The sequence below is a fragment of the Malaclemys terrapin genome, chromosome 13 (assembly GCF_027887155.1).
Source record: "Malaclemys terrapin pileata isolate rMalTer1 chromosome 13, rMalTer1.hap1, whole genome shotgun sequence".
Lineage (NCBI taxonomy): Eukaryota > Metazoa > Chordata > Testudines > Emydidae > Malaclemys > Malaclemys terrapin.
This window is the reverse complement of record NC_071517.1, coordinates 42,559,769-42,574,859: the sequence shown is the minus strand read 5'-3', so window position 1 is coordinate 42,574,859 and position 15,091 is coordinate 42,559,769. Positions and strand designations below refer to the sequence as shown.

The following is a 15,091-nucleotide window of genomic DNA, read 5'->3' as shown; positions in this document are numbered from 1 at the left end:
CCCTCTAGGTATCCACTATTGATATAAGACTTTTCCTGTCTAATCAATGAAAATATACCAATCTGAGATTTTCCCATTTTTTTCTTTTAAGGACCAAATACTGATATAAAAGCCTCACAACTGTCACTAATTTTTGCTGTCGAATGATCTAACGATACAAGATTCCCCCAAAGCAGCTCCTTTGATTCCGCTCTTTTCTTGCTTCCGGCTCATAGGCTCTGTCAGTGGGAGGGTTTCGTGGATTTAACCCTGGTAGGAGGGGCTGCATCTGCCATGTAATAAAGTGACCGAAAATTTTCCCTCATGCAAAGTCTAGGACATCTGTCTGCAGCAAAAACAAAACAAAAAACCACCGCAGGGGGTATCGGGGTGTGAAATGGACTCACACCCCTTCTGAAACTTTCCCTATCACCATTCTCAAGTCACCCTAACAGACTGAAGAATGACAACCACTTTTCACACCTGATCAGCGCCTCCTCCTGATGGAGGGACAGAAGTGGCTGTGGTGAAGTTGGCTCAGGTAGGGGATTTCCAGGGAGCTGCTGGTGGTTTTGTATGAGAGAGAGAGGGAGGGGCAGGAAACATGCAGGGTGAGGAAGGGAGGGAGGACAGGAGCTGACAGACTTCCTGGGAGGTGGCCAATCCGTTCTGGGGCATGACTTCCCCATTTCTGTAACGGAAAACAAACCTCCTGGGCAGGGTACACTGACCAGACTCCCTGTGCTGGAGCCTCAAGCTACTAGCTAGAGCAGTGGTCCCCAGACTGTGGGGCGCACCCCACTAAACGGGCATGGAGGAACATTCGAAGGGGGCGCGGTGGGGCCAGGGACGCCCCCACGGGGAGCAGGGACGGAGCGCCACCCAGCCCTGCTCCGCCCCTCAGCTCTGATCCAGCTTGTCTCCTGCCCTCGGCCCCTGGCCCCAGCTCCGGCTCGGCTCCCACCCCCGGCCCTTGGATCCACTCCTGGCCCCGGCCATGACTCCACGCCTGCCCCGGTCCTGATTCAGGCCCCACCTCTGGACCCCGGCTTCAGCCCAGCTCCCGCCCCAGCTCCACCTGCCCTCATTCCTTGTCCACGCTCATCCCCAGTTCTACCCCCAGCTCCGCCTTCACCCCAAACTCCCCTGCTGAGCCAACAGTGCAGGAATGGAGGAGGTGGGGACAGAGACAGATTCCATTACTGGTAAGGGCGGGCGTGACAGGAAAAGTTGGGGCCCCAAAAGTGCGCACACAGCCCACGGGTCTGGGACCCCTTCCCCAGCCTCATACCTGCACACAGCCCACAGGTACCCCTCCCCCCACTCCCATTCTCCTCTCTGATTATCAGGGAGGACCCAAAATCCCCTCAGATTTTGCCCTTTCCTTCATTATTGAATTCTCTCAGATTTTGTCATTTCCCCCTGTATTTCTGAAATATTGATCTAAAACCCACCTCGGATCTGAGGGGATTCCCCCTCCCTGCTTTTTTAACTGCGCCAACTTCTTGTTTTGGAGGGAAATTATTGCCCTGAGTCATTCCCCGGATGGGATGGAGGAGAGGAGAGTGCAGGGGACACGGGTGGGACTGAGGAGTGAGCACGGAGATGCGGCTGCCTCTGGGGTGGGACATAGGGCTAGATCCACAACGAGGACTCAGGGTACATCTTCACTGCAATCAAAGACCCCACCAGCCAGTCTCAGAGCCCAGAATGACTGGCCCAGACTGGCAGGGCTCATTGCTACAGGCTGAGCACAGCAGTGTAGATGTTGGAAAATAAAGGCTGCACAGAGGTGCCGACTTTCTAATTTCCCAATAATAATAATGGGGGATTTCAATTATCCCCATATTGACTGGGTACATGTCACCTCAGGATGGGATGCAGAGATAAAGTTTCTTGACACCTTAAAAGACTGCTGGTCCTGGAACCCACCAGAGGAGAGGCAATTCTTGATTTAGTCCTCAGTGGAGCATAGGATCTGGTCCAAGAGGTGAATATAGTTGGACTGTTTGGTAATAGTGACCATAATATAATTAAATTTAATATCCCTGTGTCTGGAAAAACACCACAGCAGCCCAACACTGGAGCATTCAATTTCAGAAAGGGGAACTGCACAAAAATGAGGAGGTTAGTTAACGGAAATTGAAGGGTACAGCGCCAAAAGTGAAATCTCTGCAAGCGGCGTGGAAACTTTTTAAAGACACCATAATAGAGGCTTAACATAAATGTACACCCCAAATATAAAAACGTAGTAAGAGAACCAAAAAAGAGCCACGGTGGCTAAACAACAAAGTAAAAGAAGCAGTGAGAGGCAAAAAGGCATCCTTTAAAAAGTGGAAGTTAAATCCTAGTGAGGAAAATAGAAGGAGCATAAACACTGACAAATGATGTGTAAAAATACAATTAGGAAGGCCAAAAAAGAATTTGAAGAACAGTTAGCCAAAGACTCAAAAAGTAATAGCAACATTTTTTAAAAGTACATCAGAAGCAGGAAGCCTGCTAAACAACCAGTGGGGCCACTGGACGATGGAGGTGCTAAAGGAGCACTCAAGGACAATGAGGCCATTGCGGAGAAACTAAATGAATTCTTTGCATCGGTCTTCACAGCTGAGAATGTGAGGGAGATTCCCAAACCTGAGCCATTCTTTTTAGGTGACAGATCTGAGGAACAGTCCCAGATTGAGGTATCATTAGAGGAGGTTTTGGAACAAATTGATAAATTAAACAGCAATAAGTCACCAGGACCAGATGGGATTCACCCAAGAGTTCTGAAGGAACTCAAATGTGAAATTGCAGAACTCCTAACTGTAGTCTGTAACCGATCATTTAAATCAGCTTCTGTACCAGATGATTGGAGGATAGCTAATGTGATGCCAATTTTTAAAAAGGGCTCCAGAGGTGATCCCGGCAATTACAGACCTGTAAGCCTGACTTCAGTACTGGGCAAACTGGTTGAAACTATAATCAAGAACAATATTATCAGACATATAGATGAACATCATTTGTTGAGGAAGAGTCAACATGGTTTTAGTAAAGGGAAATCATGCCTCACCAATCTACTAGAATTTTTTGAGGGAGTCAACAAGCATGTGGCCAAAGGGGATCCAGTGGATATACTGTACTTAGCTTTTCAGAAGGCCTTTGACAAGGTCCCTCACCAAGGGCTCTTACGCAAAGTAAGCTGCCACGGGATAAGGGGGAAGGTGCTCTCATGGATCGGCAACTGGTTAAAAGATAGGAAACAAAGGGTAGGTATAAATGGTCAGTTTTCAGAATGGAGAGAGGTAAATAGTGGTGTCCCCCAGGGGTCTGTTCTGAGACAAGTTCTATTCAACATATTCATAAATGATCTGGAAAAAGGGCTAAACAGTGAAGTGGCAAAATTTGCAGATGATACAAAATTACTAAAGATAGTTAAGTCCCAGGCAGACTGCGAAGAGCTACAAAAGGATCTCTCAAAACTGGTGACTGGGCAACAAAATGGCAGATGAAATTTATTTATGTTGATAAATGCAAAGTAATACACATTAGGAAGCATAATCCCAACTATACATATAAAATGATGGTGTCTAAATGAGCTGGATCCTGGGCTAGATGGACCCTTCGTCTGACCCAGTAGGGCCGTTCTTATGTTTTTAAGTTCCCCCTGCTCCAGCCCAGACCCTGGCCCCACTCCACCCCTTCCTCCAAGACCCCGCCCACCTCTTCCCACCCCAACTCCACCACTTCCCGTCCCCGCCTCTGAGCATGCCCCACCCTCGCTTTGCCTTTTCCTGTCCCCGCTCCTCTCCCTCCACCCCCCAGCTGCTCACCGGCAGTGGGGGGGAGGGGACTGATCTGCAGGTGGCACCCACTATTTTTTCTTTCTGGGGTGTGGATTTTTCACACCCCTGGGTGATGTAGTTATACCAAAGTAAGTAAGTAGTGTGGACCATGCATGAGATTCTACTCCCTGGATACATTCTCAGATGGTCATTAAACCTGAAAAGCCATTTGGTATTTAAAAAGTTGGCTAGCGCACAGAGCATGGCCTACCTGAGCAACCAACTCCAGTTAACTTCCTGACTGCAAGGAGAAAGTGAAATTGACAAGCACCTAGGAGATGGGCAGCCAGGAAGCTGGAAAATTTCATTTTGCTCCTGAAACTGTTTTTTGTTTGTTTGTTTGTTTGTTTTTTGGAGACCCCTTTGGTGAAAAAAATTGTGGTTTTTTTTACTTTTTGTCCAGATTCAGGATGAAACTATTTTCAAACCCACAAACTTTTCCACAGGAAAAGATTTTCCTGTTTCAGGCAGCTATCCCTGAGAACCAAAAGCTGCTAATGTGTGTGGGAACTAGGGAATAGATCCTTCATGGAGGATCTGTGGTCCACTATGGTGCAAGTCTGCTTGAAGCATTTTCCACTCCAAGGACATTTCAAAGGTGTCTCCCCTGTACGGATCTGCTGATGTCCCATGTGACCAGAGCCCCAGCTGAAAGTTCTACCACAGTCAAGGTTTCTTTTTTGTATGGAGTCTCTGATGTGTAATCAGGTTTGAGCTCTGATTGAAACTTTTCCCACAGTCCAGGCATTTATAGGGTCTCTCTCCAGTGTGGGTTCTGTAATGCGTAATAAGATGCGAGCTGCGACTGAAGCTTTTCCCACAGTCCAGGCATTTGTAGGGTCTCTCTCCCGTGTGGATAATCTGGTGTGTAATAAGGTTTGAGTTGTCATTAAACCTTTTCCCGCACTCGAGGCATTTATAGGGGTTCTCGCCCGTGTGGATTCTCTGATGTGCAAGGAGCCGTGAGAGTTGAAAGAAACTTTTCCCACAGTCGGAGCATTTAAAGGGTTTATCCCCAGTGTGGAGTCTCTGATGCACAATAAGAGCTGAACTGTCACTAAACTTTTTCCCGCACTCCAGGCATATAAAGGGTTTCTCTCCTGTGTGGGTTCTCTGATGTCTAACCAGGGTTGAGCTCCGATTGAAGCTTTTCCCACAGTCGAGGCATTTATGGGGTTTAACTCCCGTGTGGATTCTCCGATGGTTAATAAAGGCTGAGCCATCACTAAACATTTTCCCACACTCCGGGCACTTGTAGGGCCGCTCGCCCGTGTGGACTCTTTGGTGTGTAATAAGTTGGGAGCTCTGAATGAAGCTTTTCCCGCACTCCAGACATTTATAGGGCTTTTCTCCCGTGTGGAGTCTCTGATGCCTAACGAGGTGCTCTCGCTGATTAAAACGTCTCCCACACTCAAGGCATTTAAAAGGCCTGTCTCCGGTGTGGAGTCTCTGATGTGAAATAAGATTTGAGCTCCGGTTGAAGTTTTGCCCGCACTCGGAGCATGTGTTGTCTCTCACTCCTGATGGGATTCTCTGCTGGGCTGTGGTTTCCTTGGGGTCTTTGCAAACTCTCCCATGCTCAGTGGATTTACCCACTTTCTGCCCTGGATGGGTTCCCAGCTGCCTCTCTGGCTTGTGCCCATTTCCCCAGGTTTTTTGCCGCTCATGGGTAAAATTCCCTTCAGATCTTTCCAATGTTGTCTCACGTGGTTCCACTTGCTCAGGACCTTCCTGCTGTGGCTTCTCCTCCGTGTTTTCACTCACCATCCCATCACCTGCTGGGACGGACAGAGAGAGAGAGGATCCAGACAGGAGTCATTCCCAGTGCCAGAGAGAAACAACAGGAGAACAGCAAAGAGGTTTTAACAACACAATAGCTAGAGGAAATACTGAGAAATTCAATGGTGCCTCCACATCCCAGCCAAGCAGCAAGGGGGAAGTAAAGTCAGGGAGGGAACTCCTGCCAGCTGGCAGCCAGGGTGGGTGTGAAGCCGTGAGTGACACCCGCCAGGAGGACGTGACCCCTGCTGGCTACAGCCCTGACCTGGGTGAGATGAGGCAGAACTGGGGGCTCTCGCTCACAGCACATTTGTGGGAGTCCCAGCTTTTTTCCTTCACTCCCCGGGTGGTTTGTGCTCGTTTCATCGATTCCTCACCTGTGCGGCTGCCTCTCGGGCTCTCCCTTCCCTTGCAGGCCTGGAGATCCGGAACCCACGGCTCTTCCCCTCGCTCCAGCCGGGCGATCAGCTCAGGTTTGGGAAGGGGGAATCCTGCTTGGGGGGGGGGGGGGGGGGAATCAGGCGAGATCAGGGTGTTTCAGGCATTGGGAGAGGATTTGTCACAAAGAACAATCCCTGATCTTATCCTGACCCTGCGTTGGGCTGAGGGGATGGGGAATCTGAGTGGATGGGAACATGGTCACTGAGCCTCCAAGTCAAAGGCAGGGGATGTGCTCCTCTCTCAGTACGAGTTTCCAGGATCTGTGGACTCTGGGGGATTTGCTGGTCCACACACAGCTGTGCTGGTCAGGCCCTGCCTATTTCTCAACCTGCAGAGCCCGGCACCCTGCCCAGGGATGGAGCTAGTCCCAGGAAGGGAGGGGGACAGGGATTCTGTGTGTGAGTGAGAATTAATACAGGCAGGTCAACGCACTGCTTCCGCCCCTTTGAAAGCTGTGGGGATGGGAACGAATCATCATCTCCTTTACCTTGCTGACTCCCCTGTCCCATGGGAGTGGGGTGGAGAGGGACGTCTCTTTCCCATGGGGTCTGGTGACAACGGGGCTCATCTAATTGATTGAGAAAGACCAGAAATGGAAACATCACAGACCCCACGGCTTCTAATAGCAGAGGGGACGGGAATCCCTTACCCAGCGAGGTCACCGTCTCATAGTTCTCCTGCATGACGTCCCTGTAGAGGGCTCTCTGAGCGGGGTCCAGCAGAGCCCCCTGCCCCTGGGTGAAATACACAGCCACCTCCTCGAAGGTCACCAGCCCCTGGAACAACAAGAGTCCCCCACTCAGCACCTGCTGCCCCAGCCACAATCCCACTAGTCACGGGGGAGGCGGGCCGATAAAATGGAAGCTCGCGGGGGGGGGGGGGGCAGAGTAGCAGGATCCCAGCCTGCTCAGAGCAGCCAGGAGGCTTCAGAGTGGGGAGAAAGAGAGAGGGGAAGGACCAATGAAAGAGGGCAGGAGCTTCATGTCCATCACATACCTACTAGCCAGCGGCTGATACGGGAGACAGACCCCCCCCCCCGAAAAGGGTCCAGAAAGAGAAACCCCAGCAACCCCTCCCCTTTGCTAGGAGCTAGATATGAGGGACAAGGCATCTCTCCCTGGACCTCATTGTTGGCTGCCACTGGCTAGTAGGTTCCAGCTGCAGCACTGGGAATCTGGTAAATTTCTCCAGCCTCGTGCAGATGAGGGTGTTCCCTGTTGTAGAAACGGGGAGATTTCTACCCTCTCCCAATGGCCCCTGTTCTAAAAATCAAGGCCCAGACTGAACAGTTCCAGGAAGTGAATCACACCTGGTTCCCACCTGCACGTGTGTATTTTCTGCCCCTTCTTCTCTAGCAAAACCTTGCTGAAAATCCCCGACCTGCACCGAATCTGCTGCCATCATTTCCCTTCCTTGGGTTGATCTTCTGCAGCCCTGTTGGGGCAAGAAGGGTGTTTGGGGAGGTTTCACCGGGGGGCTTTCGTCCATTTCGCACTCTGATTCACCCCAGGCTCTTTCCCAACAGACAGACTTTCTAGAATCTGTGACGCTGGGAAAACACCAGCTCATTTTATTCCAGCCCTTCCCATGAGCATTAACCCCCCCTGTCCTCCCGAGACAGTTTTAAACCCTCTCAGTAACAGAGTCTCTGAGCCAAACTCTAGAAAAGAGGAAAATCAAAGGACTGGCCCTCCTTCATTGGTGGAACTGGAAAAGGTTCACAGAACCTTTGTTTCCCTTTTCACCAAGAAGGTTGGTGGCGCTTGGACGTCTAACATAGTGAATGTCAGTGAAAATGGGGTAGGATCAGAGGCTAAAATAGGGAAAGAACAAGTTAGATGTCTTCAAGTCACCAGGGCCTGATGAAATGCATCCTAGAATATTCAAGGAGCTGACTCAGACGATATCTGAGCCATTTGTGATTATCTTTGAAAAGTCATGGAGTACGGGAAAGATTCCAGAAGACTGGAAAAGGGCAGATATAGTGCCCAGCTATAAATAGCGAAATAAGGACAATCCGGGGAAATACAGACCAGTCAGCTTAGCTTGTGTACCCGGAAAGATAATGGAGCAAATAATTAAGCAACTGTGTAACACTATTGCAAAAAAAAAGTGAACACCATTCTGGGATGTATTAGCAGGAGTGTTGTAAGTAAGACACGAGAAGTCATTCTTCCGCTCTACTCTGCACTGATAAGGCCTCAACTGGAATACTGTGTCCAGTTCTGGGTGCCACATTTCAGGAAAGATGTGGACAAATTGGAGAAAATCCAGAGAAGAGCAACAAAAACGATTAAAGGTCTAGAAAACATGACGTATGAGGGAAGATTGAAAAAAAAAATAGGTTTGTTTAGTCTGGAGAAGAGAAGACTGAGAGGGGATATGATACCAGTTTTCAAGTATGGTTCTATGATAAGGGCAATGAAGATGATCAAGGGTGTGGAATGGCTTTCATATGATGAAAGACTAAAAAGATTAGGGCTGCTCACCTTAGAAAAGAGATGACTAAGGGGGATATGACAGAGGTCTATAAAGCCATGAATGGTGTGGAGAAAGTGAATAGAGGAGTGTTATTAACTCTTTCCCATGGTGCAAAAACCAGGGGTCACCCAATGAAACTGATAGGCAGCAGGTTTAATGCAAACAAGAGGAAGTACTTGTTACACAATGCACAATTAACCTGGGGAACTCCTTGCCAGAAGATGTAGTGAAGGCCAAGAAAGGGTTCAAAAAAGAACTGGAAAAGTTCATGGAGGACAGGTCCACCAATGGCTAGTAGCCAAGATGGTTAAGGATGCAACCCCATGCTTGAGGTAACACTAAACCTGTGGCTGCCAGAAGCCGGGAGGAGAAGACAGGGTGGGTTCTCATGCCCTCTGAAGCTCTGGTACTGGCCACTGCCAGAGACAGGATATCGGGCTAGATGGACCATTACTCTGCCCCAGTTTGGCCGCTCTTATGTTTTTACCCAATCATTAGAGAAGAAAAATTGGTGACTTTTGAGAAGATTTTATATCAGTGTTCAATAAATGAGACAGGAAACTCTGAAAAGACTGGTATCACCTGGCTCGTTAGCCAGGAAATGGCAAAAGCTGAGGTGGTTTTACATCACCAGTAGATAGTTAGAGGGAAACGGGAGGAGGGAGTAACGGGGAGGGCAGGGAAGAGTGTGTTTGGTGGGGAATAGTTAATCACTTAGAAAACCCTCACCCCTTTAGTGTCCCTGAGACAAACCGTGGGTCCCCTGGAATTCCACAGAGATGGGGAGATTTCCTTAGTATCAAAGAGCTGATGGGGACACGTTATAGATGACGGGGACACGTTATAGATGACAGGGCTAAAAGCACCGAATGAGAACCAAATGACATGCGGTCCTGTGTTCATGAAGGATGCAGCATGTGAATCTGTCATTAGAGATTGGATTCTGATGCCCACACATAAGGGGGCGGAATTAACGCGGCCTGACTGTGAGTGTTGGACTTTACAACCTTTCTCAAGTAATATCGCTCCACACTGGAGTCCACGCCGCCAGATCCCCAGCTGATGGGAATCCGGCCAGAGCTCCACTGACTTCCTTTACATCAGCTGAGCCTCTGATCAGTGTGTGTGTGTGTGACACATGCATTGCACACGGATTCCCCAGTTGCAAGTACAGATGGGCAAAATCAGTTGTGCAAAATAACACCACCAGCAGAAAAGTACAAAAAACCAGAGCTACAACAACATCCCAGCAGGCTGGGCCGATCACTTCAACTAAACTCCTCAGGGAACGGAACAGATAGTGTGACTGGAGTCTGCCAGCAGGATCAGTGTAACCTCTCACCCCCTTACCTTCCCTCCAAGCGGTGCCCTCACTGAGAGCAGGGGCTGCTCACTGGGGGTGGTCTTCCCGCCCAGGTTTGGGGTCGCCAGCTCTTTGTTTTGAGGTGGAAGGTCTGTCTTCCCTCCTGGCCAGGCTGGGGTCTTTGCACTGGGAAAGTCTCCTGGGGGGAGCAGCGGGAATGTTACTCCCCCTCTCTCAGGTGCAGCCGGGCCTCTGGGGTTACCCAGCAGCAGCCCCCCAAAGCTCGGGGATCTTGCAATAGGGACAGTGCCTGGAACCTGAAATTCATTCACACAGCAAGTGCAACCAGTGCAATTCGCTTCCTGCTGCCAGGGCTGCATGACCCCAGCCATGGCTCCATCCCCAGCTCCTCCTGGGTCCTAGCGATAAACCCACCGCCTTGCAGCCACCTGGCTCCAGGCCCCTACCTCTGCGTGGGCTTCAGATCCCCTAGACATGGGCAGCTTCTCCCAGTATTCAGGGAGATTCAAGCCCCGAAGCCTCCGTGTCCATGGGGGATGGAAGGGGGAGACTGCGAGTGAAAGGGGGGGATTTCTATAGGGACTTGTGATTGTCCCAGAGGCTCCCCAAAATCGAAGGGGATAGAGGGGTGCTGGGAGTCGGGCTGCTCGGAGCCATGAGCTGCAGGGGATGCATTTTCCAGGGACATGGACTTTGTGGCTGGGGCCTCGGGAGTGGGGGGGGGGTTCATCAGCTGTTGTCTGCAGAGGGCTCTGTTCTTGCCCAGAGTGGGGAACCCAGAGCCTCCACTCAGCAGCTGCTGCTACTCCAAGCTGTGGAGAAAACCCTCCTGAAATCTCCCTCTGTGCCCAGCCCCAATGGGATTTTCTCTGGTGGCTGGAACTAGCCCCCCTGGGCTCTGCTGAGATTTAACTCCCGTTCAGAGCCAAATCCACAAAGGTATTTAGGCACCTAACTCTCTGGTTTGTCTACGTAGACAGGTGCGAGCTGTCTCTAGTGGTGTGTATCCACAGTGCTTCCCGCTATGGGCCTTGGTGGGCGGCGTCTTTTCATGCTCCAGTAATAAAATCAACCACAAGACTCATCCGAATCCCATTTCAATGAACAGTCAGAGTCTAGAATGAATGGGGAGTTGGGGGGCGTGGATCAGCGTTCACGTCGCCGTACCCGAGCCGGGGAAGCTAATGATCCGACCAGCGGACCAAATTCGGGGATGAGTCCTGGTCACGTGCCGCCTGAGGCAGGTTGCGCCCAGGCTAAGAAGAATGAGGACCAGGTCTAATATCAACACCCAGAGAGACTCACAAACATAGAAACCGAAGGCACCAATCCTGTATACACTGACGCTGACCTGCTTCGCTTGACGGCTGCCAGCAACCCTGCGGATTTCAAAGTAAAATGTTCATGATGGCAGAGGCAGATGGGTGAGTAAATTTGTTGTGGCAGGAGCCCACCTCTGAGATCTGAGTCCCTTTCAGCCTGTTTGTCTGAATTTTATAATAGAAGGCCGTGCCCTCAGCCTGGGCTATCCCGATCGAATCTGGGCTTTTCTGGCCAATTGAACTAGCCCCCACTGGTAAGCTATACGGCCAACGCCCAAGGCTACTACAGGAACCTCAGTCTCTCTTGGTGGCACGGTCACTGTGCGAGGGGAGTAAGTGCTATATGGAGCGGGGGCGGGTTACACAAACTGAAGCAGTGGCCTATGGGGATCAGAGTAGCGGGGGGCGCCGCGTGATCCCTTTGTCGACCTTTGCCCTTCTGGGCTGGGCTCCTGAGCTCTCCCCAACTCACCCCTTGACGCTGAGCCTTTCTGGCACCAAGGGTCATCCGGACCCAGTGTTTTAGAACAGTGGTTTCCAAACTTTTTTTCTGGTGACACAGCTGAAGAAAATTGTTGATGCCCACCACCCAATGGAGCTGGGGATGAGGGGTTTGGGGTGTGGGAGGGGCTCAGGGCTGGGGCAGAGGGTTGGGACGTGGGCTTACCTCAGGCGGTTCCCAGTAAGCGGCGCAGCAGGGGTGCTAAGGCAGCTTGTCCTGGCACCGCAGACTGCGCTGCGTCCCGCAAGCGGCCAGCAGCAGGTCCGGCTCCTAGGTGGAAGCGCGCAAGTGGCTCTGCGCAGCTCTCGCCCGCAAGCACCGTCCCCCCAGCTCCCATTGGCCGGGAACTGGCCAATGGGAGTGCGGAGCTGGTGATCAGGTTGGGGGTAGCGCACAAAGCCCTGTGCCCCCCCTGGCCTAGGAGCCGTACCTGCTGCTGGCCACTTCTGGGGTGTAGCGCGGTGTCAGAAAGGTATGGACTAGCCTGCCTTAGCTGGGTAGTGCCGCCAACGGGACTTTTAATGGCCCAGTCGGTGGTGCTGACCAGAGCCACCGCGACCCAGTGCCTGACATGCCGCGACCCAGTACTGGGTCACGACCCGCAGTTTGAAAACCACTGTTTTAGAAAGCCCAGTTCGCTGGCAACAGCTTCGAGAAAGATCTGGTTTTACAAAAATGTAAGTTTCCTGTGCAGCATTGGGGTCATTCTCGCAGGGGCCTTTGCTCTCTGGGAGCTCAGAAGAACTGACAGAGCAGAACCATAAGGGAAGTTGTGGACCTTCCCCTCCAGTGACAGGTGATAGGGTCCTGCAAAGAGAAGTGGCAACATCTGTGATGCCTCCTACAAATAGCTCCCCTGTCCTCTTACCATTCCTCCCCATGGCTACTCCACCAGGCTTCAGAAACTGATTGACTCTCCTTCCGCAGAAGGCAGGTGACTGGGAAATGAAACCCAGAGGGGATTTCCCTATAGACAAGGGATTTTCCCCGCAGAAGTGTCTGAAGGCTGGGAGAGCCAGCATCAGCACTCCGTGGTGCTCGGCGCGGGGGGGAAATAGTGTCTCAAAGAAGCCTCCAGATAGCCGCGGAGTCTGTTAAAGGCCATTTGGACTCATTAGTCAAGCCAAAGGACACGGGGAGTTTGAGAAACTAAATTCCACGTTGTCATTTCAAACCAAGAAATAAAAGGTAACTCCCCACCCCGTCTGCCCGCAGACCAGTTCAGCATGGTGCGTTCCAGCCCCAGCCCCACACATGGCTGCCCCAGGCTCCTGCAGGCCCCAGTGACAGAGCGATATGAGAAAAGGGCAGCGATTCCATGAGAGATGCTGAGATCCTGCCATAAAAGCAAACGCCGCGAGAGCGGGAACTCAGGGAGCTCAGGTTAATGGGACTCGGACGACGGGGTGAATTTACAGCAGTGTCTGCATCTCCAAGCCAAGCTGAGGCGTTTATCCCCCTGGGGATGTCCCTGGTGAGTCGGGAAGGAAAGACTCTGTCATCCTCATACAAGACACTGTGGTAAATGGGGAGGGGTGAGCTGCTGGGCTCCTTCGGGCCTCGGTGATGGGGATCAGCTTGGCTTCAACTTAAGGCTGGCCAGGTCTGTGGACTTCCCTGGCTTCTGTCTCAGATCTGCCCAGCTTCGCCTTCTTTGGAGGACAGCTCCCTCCCTATTGCTCCCCTGGTGGCATCGTTCGCAATCCTTAAGAATTCAGGGACAGCTTCCCTTAGCACTCACACGCTATTTCTTGTCTCTCTCTGGCACTGGTGCAGCGAGTTCACAGTTCTCAGCTGTCTGGCTCTCAAGAGCAAACCCAGCAGCTTCCCCAGTTCTGTTCCCCTCCATCTCCCACATTCTCCCCTCCTGTCAGTATCTCACGCCACTGCAGGGGTCAGGCAGCAACTTCCTTCCCTGGATCAGTCTCTGCCCTTCGGACTGCGACTCTCGCAACCAACCATCCGTGTCTGTGCCCAATGCTACTTATAATCATCATTGTTCAAATGACACCACGTCTCATGGCCAAAAGGGTGGACATGGTAAAAATAAAACAAAACTAAAGCACTATTAAGGCAAAGTCTTACAAAGTCTCCAGTATAAATCTGAGCTCATGTCAAACCAAAACGAATATCCAAGTCTAGATTTACAAATTATATCGCTGTTTAGTCAGATATCCCTCACACACAGCTCGTAGGACTGCCTAAATTAATTCCTGGGTAAACTAGAGCATTGCGGGGTTGGGAGGGGGGAATCCAATCTTGATTTTGAAAATTGCCAATGATGGGGAATCCACCACAGTCCTTGGTAAATTGTTCCAGTGTTCTAAGTGCCTTCACTGTTAAAATATGGGGCAATTTTTCTATTCTAAATGTGTCTAACTTCAATTTCCACCCACTGGATCTTGTTAGATTTTTGTCTGCTAGATTGAAGAGCCCCGTATTATCAACTTCCTGCTACTCACCGAGGCACTTCCAGGGTCTGACCAACTTAATTTCCTCTTCAATAAGATAACTAGAATGAGAACTCCTTGAGTCTTTCAATATACAGCATGTTTTCCAGTCCTTTATTTAGTCTTGTGGCTCTTCTCTGACCCCTCTCCCAATTTCTCAACATCCTTCTTGAATTGTGGAGCCCAGAACTGGATAGAATATTCCAGCAGCGGTCACACCAGTGCCAAACACAGTGGAAATATAACCTGCCTACTCATACTTGCTATGACCATTTATTTATCCAAGGATCTCATTAGCCTTTTTCGCTACTACATAGCACAGGGAGCTCATAGAATCATTGGACTGGAAGAGACCTCGAGAGGTCCCTCATGGCAGAACCCTAGACCATCTCTGGATTATCATGTTCAGCAGATTATCCATCACAACCCCAAAATCGTTTTCAGAGTCATGGCTTCCGAGGATAGAGTGCCCCACCCTGTGAGCATGGCCCACGTTCTTTTTTCCGAGATGGTATTACATTGACATTGAGCCGTATTAAAACACATGTGTGTTAGGATATAGATATTCAGGCCTGTCTGCAAAGGTTTCCCTGTAGCAAACCTCGTTGCCTACTCTGTCCCCATATCTACTCTGGCAACACCATCAAAGGACCCAACCACATCAGCCACACCATCAGGGGCTCATTCACCTGCACATCCACTAATGTTATATATGCCATCATGTGCCAGCAATGCCCCTCTGCCATGTACATTGGCCAAACCGGACAGTCCCTCCGCAAAAGAATAAATGGACACAAATCGGACATCAGGAATGGTAACATACATAAGCCAGTAAGTGAACACTTCAATCTCCCTGGTCATTCTATTACAGATTTAAAAGTCACTATCATTGAACAAAAAAACTTCAGAAACAGACTTCAAAGAGAAACAGCAGAACTAAAATTCATTTGCAAATTCAACACCATTAATCTGGGCTTGAATAGGGACTG

At 50.5% G+C, this 15,091-nt stretch overlaps 1 protein-coding gene across 6 annotated transcripts; it reads right to left on the bottom strand.

The window, feature by feature from the left end:
- Window positions 1–4,468: 4,468 nt before the first annotated feature.
- Window positions 4,469–10,135, bottom strand: LOC128847639 (zinc finger protein 501-like). Of its 6 annotated transcripts, none has more exons than XM_054047208.1 (5): window positions 9,855–10,135; window positions 7,344–7,457; window positions 6,511–6,799; window positions 5,960–6,073; window positions 4,469–5,581 (listed from the first exon to the last, which is right to left on the bottom strand). In XM_054047208.1, exons 2-5 carry the CDS (start codon window positions 7,425–7,427, stop codon window positions 4,470–4,472), a joined length of 1,599 nt encoding a protein of 532 aa, XP_053903183.1. In that variant the 5' UTR covers window positions 7,428–7,457; window positions 9,855–10,135; the 3' UTR covers window position 4,469. The 6 variants fall into 6 exon arrangements, with proteins under 6 accessions (XP_053903183.1, XP_053903184.1, XP_053903185.1 ...); XM_054047209.1 differs by having other exon boundaries at window positions 4,469–5,578; XM_054047210.1 differs by having other exon boundaries at window positions 6,673–6,799.
- Window positions 10,136–15,091: the final 4,956 nt, after the last annotated feature.